The following is a 13,665-nucleotide window of genomic DNA, read 5'->3' as shown; positions in this document are numbered from 1 at the left end:
ATTCTAAAATTATCAATTTCTGATGCGATTTAATATGATTCGTGCCAATTTTAAGTTTTTTAGAAAATTCATATTTTTTATTAAATTAAAATCACGCAACCTTGATGCTAAAAAATAATAACAATTAATTTTATGTAATTAATTCTTATATTTTTGTTTTAGACTTACTGTTTTCATGGTAATAAATACACATTCGTAAACTTCACTATGTTGGTCATTCGGGAGGCTTCAAGATAAGATTTCGAGAACGGCTAGGCATTGCGTTCCGAAACAATCGTATTGTATTATAAACAGCTTTCCGCGGGTATAAAAATGTACAATTGTAAACTGGGTATAATACGATAAGATACATGATTTTTCAGTATGGCTGAGAACCAGTTTTAATTGGTTTCGAAGCAATTCTGGAAAAACATATTATACAAATGAGTAATTTTTGTGTGATTGCTTGTTAAGAGCTCTTTAACAACTAAATCATCCAGGGATCTGAAGGGATAAGACAATGACCGATAGATTGATGTACACCCCCAATGATGATATATAAATTTACCACTTCTACAATTAGTAGTTGACACATTTGGACACTTAACTTAATGAACCAACCAATCAATGAAAGTCCCAAAAGCTGGTAATCTAAAGAATAAGAAAACGTTAGTGTAAATCTTTGGGGACTAGTGTAATAAACAGCCCTATAGTCATCTGATTTCTCTTTTAAAGGAAGATTGCCATAGAAGTTTATATGTATTTTGTCTATTTTCTTTGATTGCAAGTCATGGGATGGTATTAGGCTATTTTTTGCATTGTGTTCTATAAATTACAATTCGCTTGACTATCTCCCATTGATTAAACAATGGAGATAAATTCATGTATATTCTTAACAAAATTGCCCCTTATATAGATTAATATGATTGGTGTAAAAGTTTGGACACTGCTAGTTTGAACCAACTCATTAAGATATGTTGAAAGTACTCTGTGCTTCAAAACCAACGAATGCGGGAAGATATCCGTGAAACGTTGGATACCAGTGTAATTTACAGTTCACAGTCCCCTGCTCCTATTTTTTCATTTTGGGGTTGTATTAATAATAATTATTTTGCAGGGAGGGAGGGAAATTGGGCTGTTTATCACCTTAGTCCCCAATGTTTTATAATAAAGTTTTTATTCGTTGGCTCAACAACTTTAGGCACTTCTACTAAATTTTGATTAGTTAGTTCATGAAGTGAGTGTCAAATGTTTAAAACCACTAATTGTATTATACAAAGGGATAATTTTGTGTATAATCATTGGAGATGAACATCAATTTATCGTCTATTGTCTTATCCCTTTAGAACGCTGATTATTTTGTGTCACTACTTTTGATACAATATTCTTCTTTTCAATGTGAAACAGGTTTCATTAAAATAGGAGGGGATACACACGGCCAGGGAGAGGGTAATGGCATATAAATTGATGTACATCCCCAATAATGATTCCCAAAATTACCTCTTCTATAGATAACGATTAGTATTTGAAACGCTTGGACACTTAACCTAACAAGGATGACAACATCCATAAAAGCGAAGCTCTAAAACGGTGGGACAAACGAACATTAACACTTGTAGAGTGTCAGAACTGAAAAATCAGAACATAAATATATAAATGTCGAATAAAAGTTCTAATTAAATTTGTTGAAAAACTGCTTAATTACAGGATAATGTTTAAAGACATACTCACTTTTTTAAGACTTGGTTATATGGATGCTTCGCTAATAATATTGTACTTTGTTGTCCTAGGAATCAGTATTCCAAAATCAGATCAATCGGATAATTTTATTACATAAAAATTTTATGTTAAAAAAGTTAAAAATCAACATTATTAAAATGGACGTACGGACTTTCTGGTAACGATTATAGAGTTGGCACGCTTTTTAAATAGTCCTGGCAACCCCTCTTAAGGGGCGATTCTTCGAATTTTCACGGTAGCTTATTCTCCTATTTTTAGGGGGCGCTAAACCTGCGGGGCAATCACCTAACCCAATATAACCTACCTAACCTAAGATAACCTATCATAAGCCATTTTGAAAATAAGAAGAATCGCCCCTTAAGGTGCGTTGCCACGAAAGGAACTATATCCGCGAATATTGTAGAATTTAGAGAAGTAAGTAATCATTATATATGAAAGTAACAGAATGTGTGTGTGTGTGTGTGTATATGTACTAAAGGATCTTACTAACCGTTGAACAGATATGGTTCTCCTTTACTGTTTATATATCTTATCATAGGTCCTTAAAAAATCCCCTAGAAAAATAAAAGATTAAAGAGGCAGAGGTCAACTACGCCCCGACCCCCGTTCTCACTCTCTCTCTCCCCCCATTCTCTCTCTCTCTCTCTTTCTCTCTCTCTCTCCCCGTTCTCTCTCTCTATACCCCCGTTTTCTCTCTCTATCGTTCACTCTTTCTCTCTCTCTCTTCATACTCAACTCAAAATATTAAGTTACACTTAAAGATTACTATGACTTTAACATCTTATGTTTAAACTAGCGGCTACGCCCCTAGAGGCCTCTAGGGGCACTTGAGGAGGAGAGAGTCGAATTTAGTAATTCAATTTCTTATTTTAGATTTTAAAAGAAAAAGTAAAAAAAATTTACGTTTGATGTTTGTTTTTCGTTGAACTCTCTTTCTAAAATTGAGAAATTTAAAAAAAAATTAATTTCTCTAGGGAGGGTGGTGGTACCCTCCCCCAAAATAGTTATAAACCTTCCAGGGACATATGAGAATCTACCCTGTTAAGGAGAACCCGATCGGTTCAGTGGTTAGCGAGATCCTTCGCTACAAACAGACAGACAGACAAACAAACAAACAAACAGACAGACATCGTTCTACTTTGTATTATAGATATCTGTTTAACTGATTTATTCACTAATTTGTTTTATATTTACACCCTTGATGTAACAATACACGATTTTAAAGATTAAAATCCTAATATTTTTTATTTCAAATTATCGCCCTCAAAGGGTTATTCAGCATTTCGTGATTCAGCCTGTAATGTTTAAAGTAGTTTATACTTTATTTTTTAACCGCCAGGTAACTCAGTTTTATCTTAAAAATTCATTGTTATGGCGCTATATTGTTTTAAAAAAATAAAATTATATAAGAATTTAATAATAAAAAATTTAAAGTTTATTTATTATAATTCTATTATAATGTAAACCTATTTTATTATAGAACTTTATATATTGAAATAATGCTTTAATTATTCAAGCTTGTCGTACAATTTGGGCACATTGTCAAAAATATTATAAATTACTGTGTGAGCTATTTCTGTATGTTCTGATAAACCTGAGCTGTATCATAGAACTAATTCTTCAAGAGTTTTTTTTTATATCTCGTATTGTTACGGGACCTTGACATACACCATTGTAGTTATATTGTCCATACTCTCATTCTAGCGAACCTATTTAGTTCCCAAGTAAAAGAAGTCTTCCCCCCTTGCCTGCCTAGCAGCAGCGCAATATCCGCAATATTAGAACCGGTTCTCTCAGCCATACCGAAAAATCATAGAATCCTTCTTCAGCTTTGTCCAGCTTCTTTCATCCGTCCACTTGTCTGTTCCTTAATCCTGTCCTAAATTAGAAGAAGGGGGTGTCCTTTTTCCGGCTGGGGATAAGCCCTATACCTAGGGAATAGGATTCTAACATAAATCAGGAATACAAGAGTAAATATAACAAATTTATCTCTTGTGTCATAAAACAAAAATATCAGCATAACTGATTTATGTTAGAATCCATCATATTACCATTAAAAAATTCCAGCCAAAAAGGGAAAAAATAAAAAATACCCAAAAAGGGAAAAGGACATGGACACCTGAAAGTCTGCAAGGAGTTTAGAACCAAGGAACCAATCTTTAGAAGGATTCTCCATCCAATGTTGTAGAGATAGAGGCCATCCATATTGAAGAGATTGATATTTCTTTGCAATATTCAAACCTTTGTCATCCGTACGTGACAGCAAATCAGCTACAAGCGCAGGGGTAGTAGAAAGACGAGGACAGTGTCGCACAAAAACTCGACAACCAAGAGAAGTTGCCACATGGTTGATAGCAGTGACAATAACACGTGTATATTGATCTTTCTTTGAACGACCCTTCTGATAGGCCCAAACCACAGGTAGATTGTCAACAAACAATATAACACAATTTCCAGGCAAATGAGCAGCATTGTGAAACAGTGGTAGAATTAACCCAATGGCTTCCAACAATGTAGTCTTTCTACCAAACAACTTTTGGTGTATATCAACATTTAAAATAAACTGGTATGGCCAGACAGCTTGACTACAATATCGGATTTTATCATCACAATAGAGAAAGCCTGTAGCACCGACACCAACAGCATAATCTGGAGGATTGTCGGGATTAGGAACTCCAGCAGCATCACTAACAAATGCCAAGGCATTAACAGGCGGCGAAGATAAAAAGTGAGGGATAGGAAAACCACATTTAAAATCTTCAAAAATATGAAGCCATGTGTGTAGAAGTTCCACAGTCTCAATACGAAGCAAAATTGGTTCAGGATCCACTTTTTCTGCTTCAAGGGTTTGTTCAGCCAATGGTCCTCTAAGAAATTTTAAAGGAGGACATAAAAGAGCTAGAGTATTAACAACACCTCCAACTTTCTGTAACTGTTTCAAAGACACATTGACCATCCTAATAGTATCTTGAATAATCTTCATGTGAGTCAATCTTTTAGATTCATTATATGCCCATGTCATTTTCTTGGTGTTGAAATAAATACCAAGGACAGTACCAGAAGTGCGAAAAAGAAAGGCCTTATCTTCACCCGTCATATCCTCCAGCGGAAGGTTGATCTCCTTGGCAAATGCCAAATAACCATCAACAAATCTCTTGTTATCTTCTAAGCAGGGAGATATAACCACTTGATCATCTAAGCAACGGTACAAAAAACTGGGATCTGTACCAGTTCTGGTTTTGACTAGATCACTAAATGACTGATGTAAATCATCATAATTAGGAACAGAGGAGATGCTTCCAAAAATTAATCTGACCTCTATAAAAAGTTTACCCAGCCATCTAAAGCCTTGGAGATAAAACTGGCTTGGTTTCACAGGCATCAGTTTGTAGGCTGAAAGGTGGTCCATCTTAGAGATAATAGCACCCGTGCCCATATCAGATATAGCTTTGGCAACATGACGGGAGGTAGACATAGAAACCTTTCTTAGTTTATGAGGAATGATAGCCTCATTAAAAGAATTACCTTCCGGTTTAGACAGGTTCAATATAGGCCTGTATTTGTCAGATTGATTAACAGCAAACAAACTATTAATTCTTAAATTCGGAATAGGGCTTTCATCAAATGGTCCAGCCACAAAACCTTTCTTGATCATAGTGGCAAGTTGGTCTGTATAATGACGAGCCACTTCTGGTAATAGAACACTTTTACTGTTATCATCATCAAGGGGATGTAATTTAGATTCGTCCACAAGAGCATCAGCCCCTTCTCGTAAATTCAATAATGTTCGTTCAATATTAAATCTTTGATTGTCATCCAAATTATTGTATAAATCTAAATATTCCTTTTCAAATTTGTCAACATCAATGAGCGTATTAGCTTCACCCGTAAGGGGTAATTTATGGAAAGGAAACGCCGACCAGAAATCCGAATCTGGATTAGTAGAATAATCCTTAAAACACATATTTATATTACATACAACAGAAAATATAAATACAAAAAAATATCATTAAGTTCTTATATATCATTTATAATCAGTTTAACGAAAATCATTAAGGTTTTTAACAAAAAACACATAAGGGAAAGAAAAAACAAACAAACAATATTGATGCTTGTAAAACATAATACTTGAAAAAGAACAAAAACACTTAAATTAATGGAGAATAAAGCAAAACAAATGGTTCTCATGATAATTATGTATAATGCCGCAAAATTCAATTTAAACAAAATATTGTCTTTAGTATGTAATATCCCTTTAAAACCGGAATTTCTGGATTTTTTATAGATTTAGGTTTGGGTTTTGGAAGTTCAATGTCCCTGGTATATCGACCAGCATTAGTCCAAGCATTTAATTTACCAGCATAGATACCCAAAGATTCATGTGTAATCGAACCTAAAAAGAATAACAAAAATAACACCATTGAATATAATTTAATCTATCAGAATAATTGAAAATAAAATATTTGTAAGAAGTATGTATTAAAAAGTAAAACGAAAAACGATGGAAACAAAATGTATATCAAAATTTAATAGTTTTTTGAAAACACAAAAGTAACCTTATCAAATATCCAAAAATATAAAGAATTACATAAACACGCAACCTCAACAAACACTGCAAAAAAAATCGATCAAATATCCAAAAATATAAAGAATTATATAATCACGCAACCTCAACAAACACTGCAAAAAAAATCGATCAAACACTAGCACGGAAAAAAAACCAATAATCGCAAATACACTTGCAGAACATAAAATCCGAGCAAACAAAATAATTTTTTATTTAAAACCAAACAAAACTTAATAAAAACCTAATGAGCACAAAACGAGAGCTAACAATTCCATTACATACATTGTAAAACATCTGAAAAAACAAGAAAAAATTAAAAACATGAAACAATGAGATAAAAATCATTTATTCACAAATTAAGCAGAATAAAATACAAGTGATAAAACAAAATCATGATCATAAAATTACCGAGAGAAAACATCATCAATAAAACTGAAATTGATGAAAATTTCAGAAATTAGGGAAAAAAACAAGACTATAGCTATTGAATTGAAATGTCAATACTATTGAAATGTTAATACACATAACATCATTAATTATTTTTTATCAAAACAACAACCAAAAATAAATTTGGTTAAAAATAATAAACTTAATCAATTAGCTAAAACAGTCTTATTCTTCCCTATAAATTCTACATATAGAAGCTGCATTTGAAATTAAAAAACACAGTTCTGGAAAAAACCAAATAAAATAAAAATCAAATCATCAAAAAATGAATTGAAAAAACAGAAAAATTGACAATAAAACCTCAATATATAGATATATCTAAGATATATAAATAATTTAGAAAGACATTAGTTATTATTTTTTTGGTAACAAATATAATCTACAAAAAATAAAATTTTACTGAGGTAGATATGACCAGAAATGCATGATAAAAATACACATCAAAGAGAGGTAGCTATAAAATAAATTCTCATAAATCTCATGAATTTATCATTACCCAATCAAAGATATTAAACACAAATCTTATTAACTGAATTTAAACATAATCAATGTAATCTCAAAAAGAGAAAATTAATTTAGTTTTTAACAGAAGCAAAATGATTGATTTTTTTATGTGGTTGACCACAAGGTTTCTCATTTACAACCCATGTACAACCATGAAAACGTTTAAAATTTCTATCGTCAACACAATGAACATCATCAATCATACGACGTGTACAACCATTAGCATTATTAAAGTTAAAACACATCTCCAAACCATTAAAACGTAGAGAAGTTTTCTTGCCAGATTTTGGTTTTGATCTTTGTTGAGAGGGTGAAGCGGTAGAGGCAGTGGGTGAAAAAAGTTCTTGTATGGAAGTTCGACTATTATCCAAGGTATGATTCTTGAAACGGTAGTCATCAAGACAAAAAGCTTCAAAAATCACCGCGATTTCATCAGTGGCTAAGTGCGCTTCACGTTGTTGGAATCATTTATTGTTTATCTGCAAACAATAATCAGTAAAAAGACTGCAAAAACGGCCTGGATCCATAGGCCCTCTGCCTAATCCTTTATAATTGCACTTTTCAACAAAAAACTGATTCTCAATCAAAAATAACCATAATGATTCCATACTACAATCTAATGGGAAAACACGACGTCTAAGTGTTTGAGCCCAAAAGAAGCTATAGAAAAACTCTATGAGATATTTTACATCCTCATAAATTGGCTCTGACCTACACTCAGGATCTTCCCCAAAATTTTGTGATAGACGAACTTTGGCTACACCTTCGCTCTCCTTCTTAAAAGTACCAGTAGTAAAGAGTTTGAGGGAAATCTAAACAAACAAAATTCAATCAAAAGAAGTTCAATAAAAACCAATCAATTAACTATTATACTTAGAACTCAAAATAGAAAAAGAACAAAATATAAAGAGAAAATAAATATATATATCATGGAAAAATAAACCATCAAATAAAATTTCAATCAATAGAAAATCTATAAAACCTAAATCCATGAAAATGTAACAATGCTCAAAATTAACGCCATCAAAACAATAAGCTGTAGAAAAAACAAATAAACAATCAACTTATCAACTTTATCATTTAAACCATAAATCGATTGCTAAATAAATAAACAAACAAAATACCTTCTGACTCACTAAATTATGTGATTCCAGGAAGGCACTGGTAGAGATTCTGTGGGAATGCCGGAGATGATCAAAAGAGTATGCGTTGATAGGCGTTATACTTGACCCAATAATGTCCCTTGACATTTGAAAAAGCCGTTGAGAACTTGTCACAGGCATTCTTGAAAACCTCACTGAATGCAGTTTTGTTTGTAGATCATCCATTTCTTCTTTAAATAAAGTCTCTTGAAGAACAGTCGTCCTGTTTTTATCCAGTTTGTCCTCCATAGATTTTGGCTGAGTAAACATGCGCTCCGTAGCCTCCAGCTCCTTCTGTGCCAATACAGCTAAAGGGATATAACAGAGAGCCTCCCACGCAATGTCATCTAGGCGACCCTGGCAACTCAAATTTTGATACCTAGTTCTCAAATCTTCTCGTGACAATTTAGCTTCGCCCACCGTTAGATTTTGAGAAAAACCAACAAATTTATGAGGATCCTCTGTAGTATTGGCAACCAATGGTGAATGATTATAGGAAGAACTAGGCACAGCACAATTAGATTGAGAATTGACACTTTGAAAATTAGGATTTGTAACAGAAGGCAAAGTTGTAGGAGGCACACTTTCAATCCTTTTTTTACGTAAATGATCAGCAACTGAAAGACCCTGATTCACCTTTTGGACTTTGTGAGAGTTTTCATCTTGAATCTCACGTGTAGCAGCAAGAAGAGCCTCTGCCTCCTCATCATCATTAAGAGTCATGTCTAAACAAATATCAACATCAAAACAAAACAAATAATCAACCACAATAAGCCACCACAATTAGCAACCATAATTAGCAACTATTATTAGCAACCATATTTAGCAATCATAATCAGCAACCATAATTAGCAACCATAATTAACAACCATAATAAGTAACCACAATAACCACAATCAAAATAATCATAAAAAAAATTAATTTCAAATCCAAAGTAAAAAATTAATTCATCTATTATTAAATAAATCAAATAAGTACAAAAGAAAAAACAATAATCTTGTTCAAGAATTATGAGAATTTAATAGCTACCTAAAATAATAACAGTAGAAACTGTAGTCAACAAAATAAAATAAACTTATTTCTGCAATAATTTATGTACTCTACCCATAATATTCCTTTGTTTAAATCCACGAAGCCTAGTATAACATTTGCAAGATTTACTTTTCCATCTGCAAGAAGTCATAATATCTTCCTCACTAAACAAGTGAGGATTGGCAGACATTAAGCTAGGTAAACCACTACGAAAAGAGTGACAACTGAATTTGACATTAGGATCAGAAAAATAAGGTCTTAAACATTTTTCCAACAAAATATTCATAAATCTCATATTTAACAATGTACCATCAGCTAAAACAAATAATAAATCATTGGCTCTGGCTTTGTTAAGAGCCTCACATTGATTAAAAAGAATATTAATATAATTGATTGGACAATATCTAGAATCAGAATATGATAATATATCAACAATAAAACCCTCTTTCTCCTCAGAGGTCTTAGGTATGGGAACAAATAAAGTATAATTTTGTTCAGATGAAAAATTTAACTTATCCCAAGTAACAGCACGAATTATATCTAAACTGTTCTCATTTGTAGAAATCAATTCCCCAAAACGAGTTGAGGACCAAAAACATATCAAACAGGCAGTCCAAATAACATTTATATTAAATTTACAATATTCAGATTTAGACAAAGATTATCCTAACAATTTAAGGACACTAAAAGTCATAACATTTCTATTCAAAGTTGGAAGATTTAAAGTTGCTTCCCAATTATCTAAACCTTTAAGGAACAAATATAAATGGTAATCTTCAAATTGACCAAATTCACATTTATTTAATTTATGTAAAGTTTTAACTGCAGACAAATAAGATTTAGCAGTGACTACTTTGACTTTTCTCCACAAAATCAAATAATTCACATATTTCACAATAACATCAAAAGTTAAAGGTAAGACTAAGGGAGAACCAATGTGTTTTAAAAAACTAAACAAAGAATCCCAGGCTGTACGGTAGCTCTTCCATGTACTATCGGTCCATGACAAACATATATACTTTTTAGCAGAGTGTTGTATACTAGGAGCATAATACCACACATTGAAGTTTGGACCATACTTAGAAAACATGTGTGTACCTGTACTTTTGTTAAATGTAGAATCATCAGGCAAGTTTGATGAATGTTTGTGAGAAGGATCAAAACGGTGCTTGTTCCCAGTAGGAAATTTTGGATCACGTATGTAATCTCTGCACTGGTTCAAAGTCAAGTTAGCCAATACTCTGCAAAAAATCATCAGGTTCGGAAAATCAGTTAAGACAGTCTTTCTATAATCTGCGTGTGATAGAGGCTCCTCACTAAAAACTACAGGACCACAAGGAAAAAAATCTTTGATGTCCATACAATGGTCAGGCATCTTTGTTGTAGAAACCACAAATGTTTCTATAGTCATACCGCCAACATCGTGTCCTGTAAATCTTGAGTTCTCATTAAGAACTACCGCTTTAGCAGGTAAACATCTAACACATAACATTAAACCAGATGCCTTGTTCGGGGGAACAATCACTTCAAATCTATAAATAACATGACATAAATAATCAAAAAAAAATTTAATCAAAAATAAACTTAAAACTTCATCAAAATAGACTTTTTTTTAACAAAAAACAAAAAAAAAATCATAAAATCAATTAATCAATTAAGAACATTTTATAACAAATCAAATAGATAAATCCCTTTTTAAAAAATGTCAATAATACAAAACATTAAAACGAATTCATGCTCTCAGACTTTAAATTAGTTATGTCAATTTCCTAAATGAAAGTTGTAACTCTGGTTTATTTAGCAACAATTTAGCCTCCTCCCTAGCCTCTACCGCACTCTTATTACTGGTTTCAACAACAACCAAATTTCCATTAAGGCGATCTTGAAAAGAAAACCACTGACTGTGCCAAGAATTCTCCTGTTAAAAGTAGTTTTATGCGACTTATATTTAAATGAAAATATTCACCCAAAAATAGAAGAATGATTTTAAAAATAGAAGAATTTAATTTAAGACAACCATAATCATCAAATTAATCCATTAAAATAAAAGATTGCATTATATTTAGTAACAAAAATCCGAAAAAAAATTAAAATATTTTTAAAAATATCAAATAATTTTATCAAAACAATACCTAAACAAAATAACAATATTATAAAATAGCATAAAACATTCCTGCATAACAAGCTCCGCAGGTTGAAAAATCATTTCAAATGTGGACTGAGGAAGCGGGTTAACACCCATCAATTCAACAAGATTCAGCGGGAATCGAACCGGTTCAGTCGCCCCCAAGGATACCCGGAAAAAACCAGGGCGATCCACATTTAAACAAACAACAGCTTTCAAATTATCCGTGGAATGGAAATTGGCTTGATACGTATAGTATCTATTACCAGGTTGACGATAACCATCAAATCTAAATTAATAAAAACTTATTAGGGAGGGATGGGATGGGTGAAAATAAAATAATCAAGAAAAAAATATGAAAAAAAAACAATCTTAAAACCCCTAACTTCTTTAAAATACTTTAATTTAATAAAATCAATTAATTAAAGTACTAGAAACTATAAATCAAAACACATTTATAACTTAAACCCTTAACAAAACCCAATTAAAATTATTAACAACATGATTAAATACAAATTATAACTATCGATAAAAGTTCAATTATAATTATCACTTTTAACTTTGAAACATATTCGAATTATCCTTTGATTATATCTTTTAACCCTTTACAGTCGGGCCCCTTGCCGCACCTTAATCGGTCGGGGGGGGGGCGTTCAACGCCCCCCCTAATTATCTCAGTTCCTATTAGAGCTAGAGGGCTAAATTTTTTTGTGCAAGTCCCCTGTTTGATAATGAATTTCCGACCTTTTATAAGTCTAAGTCAATTTTCGCTTCCTTCACCCTTTTATTTAACAACCTTTGTTTTTAGGTCTTTTTTTACTTAAAAATTTCAAACAGCTGTAATTTTCTTATTTTTGAAGCTAGAAGAAAAATGTTTTCCCAGAAAATGTTTATTTTTATGTAAATTTTACATTAGAAATATCAAAATATAAATTTCAGCGGCCGCAGCTGTACTTGGCAGCTGCCAGCCGCCGCAGTCGGCGGTCGGCGGGAAAACAGCGGCGGATCTTCATGAAATTTTAATACGTTATGTAAACATGTAAGAAAAGCTTAAGTTTAAAATTTGAAGTCTCTAAGTCAAAAATTGCGGCCACAGGAGCATTTTAAAGATTTCTGGAGACCTGGAGGATCAGGACCTGCAGGATCATACCTGGAACCTGAAAGTGACTTGAACACCTGTATTTTATATAAGGATGTACATCTAGAGGATTTTTTAGTATTTTGGTATGGTAAAATGCTTTGTTTTAGTCAAAAAAATATTTTTGCTCTTTACCTGGATGACCCTGCCAGGTTTGCTGGCATCCTGTGCCCGCCAGGATGGAGATATTCAAAAAATTCCAACTCTCAGTTATGTGTCATACCCATACTTAAAAAGTCAAGCAGTTTGGGCTCTTTATCTTTCACACACATAAAATGAGATAGAAAAAACCGGAGGGGGGGGCGTTCAACGCCCCCCCCCCGACCGTTAAGGGTTAAATATGATTTTATTCCCTAGTTAAATCCTATAAATAAATTCTTACCGCGCAATATCAGGAGGCCCCGTTGTTCCCGCCGAAGTACCTGCCGACATTGTAGTTAATTAACTACCACAACCGTTCTTTGATTTTTTAAATCTGTAAAAAGAAGAATTAAATAACTTAAATTATAGAACAAAAGCAATAATAAATAAGCACAATCCTAATAGAATAACAACATAATATAAAGTAAACCAATGAAGAATTGAAGACAAAACTGATAAAAGAATTCTCAACGATTAAACCACGTTTTAATCGGAAATTAATGTAGCTTAGCATGTCAGAACATGTTCCACGAATGATAAAATAAAATTCTTTTTTAATTCACTTCACAATAGATTAAAACTTTATTTTATGTGCAAAGCCATAAAAAAATTTAAAAAGAAAATTATTTTAAACATTTTTACAAAAATATTGGTATTTATATTATAGGTTGCTCTCCTATGATTATTTTCAAACAGCTGATATATATGTACATACTAGTGGCTACATCCAGATCTTGAGGTTGGGGGGGGGGGGGGGGAAGGGGTTGGACCAATAATACAGGTCCTTATAATTATAATTGTGGTCAATCATACTTATCAAAATAATTTAGATTTATTAGTAACTTTCATC

The 13,665-nt window shown here is 32.4% G+C and overlaps 3 protein-coding genes across 4 annotated transcripts; all 3 read right to left on the bottom strand.

The window, feature by feature from the left end:
* Positions 1–3,522: 3,522 nt before the first annotated feature.
* LOC145335044 (uncharacterized) lies at positions 3,523–6,582 on the bottom strand. 2 transcript variants are annotated; one of them, XM_080180732.1, is made up of 3 exons: positions 6,528–6,582; positions 3,839–6,112; positions 3,523–3,598 (listed from the first exon to the last, which is right to left on the bottom strand). In XM_080180732.1, the coding sequence occupies exons 2-3, from the start codon at positions 5,681–5,683 to the stop codon at positions 3,545–3,547; spliced, it is 1,899 nt and encodes a 632-aa protein (XP_080036858.1). In that variant the 5' UTR covers positions 5,684–6,112; positions 6,528–6,582; the 3' UTR covers positions 3,523–3,544. The 2 variants fall into 2 exon arrangements, with proteins under 2 accessions (XP_080036858.1, XP_080036857.1); XM_080180731.1 differs by having other exon boundaries at positions 3,535–6,112.
* A 34-nt stretch (positions 6,583–6,616) lies between these two features.
* Positions 6,617–10,903, bottom strand: LOC145335045 (uncharacterized). Its single transcript, XM_080180733.1, has 3 exons — positions 10,510–10,903; positions 8,362–9,104; positions 6,617–8,049 (listed from the first exon to the last, which is right to left on the bottom strand). The coding sequence occupies exons 1-3, from the start codon at positions 10,901–10,903 to the stop codon at positions 7,702–7,704; spliced, it is 1,485 nt and encodes a 494-aa protein (XP_080036859.1). The 3' UTR covers positions 6,617–7,701.
* LOC145335046 (uncharacterized) lies at positions 9,869–13,170 on the bottom strand. Its single transcript, XM_080180734.1, has 3 exons — positions 13,057–13,170; positions 11,588–11,825; positions 9,869–11,332 (listed from the first exon to the last, which is right to left on the bottom strand). Exons 1-3 carry the CDS (start codon positions 13,104–13,106, stop codon positions 11,168–11,170), a joined length of 453 nt encoding a protein of 150 aa, XP_080036860.1. The 5' UTR covers positions 13,107–13,170; the 3' UTR covers positions 9,869–11,167.
* Between the last annotated feature and the right edge of the window lie 495 nt (positions 13,171–13,665).

This window comes from Acartia tonsa, chromosome 13, assembly GCF_053477335.1.
Source record: "Acartia tonsa isolate MP-2025a chromosome 13, ASM5347733v1, whole genome shotgun sequence".
NCBI lineage: Eukaryota > Metazoa > Arthropoda > Copepoda > Calanoida > Acartiidae > Acartia > Acartia tonsa.
The sequence above is the reverse complement of the archived record's forward strand: the minus strand, read 5'-3'. Positions and strand labels throughout refer to the sequence as shown.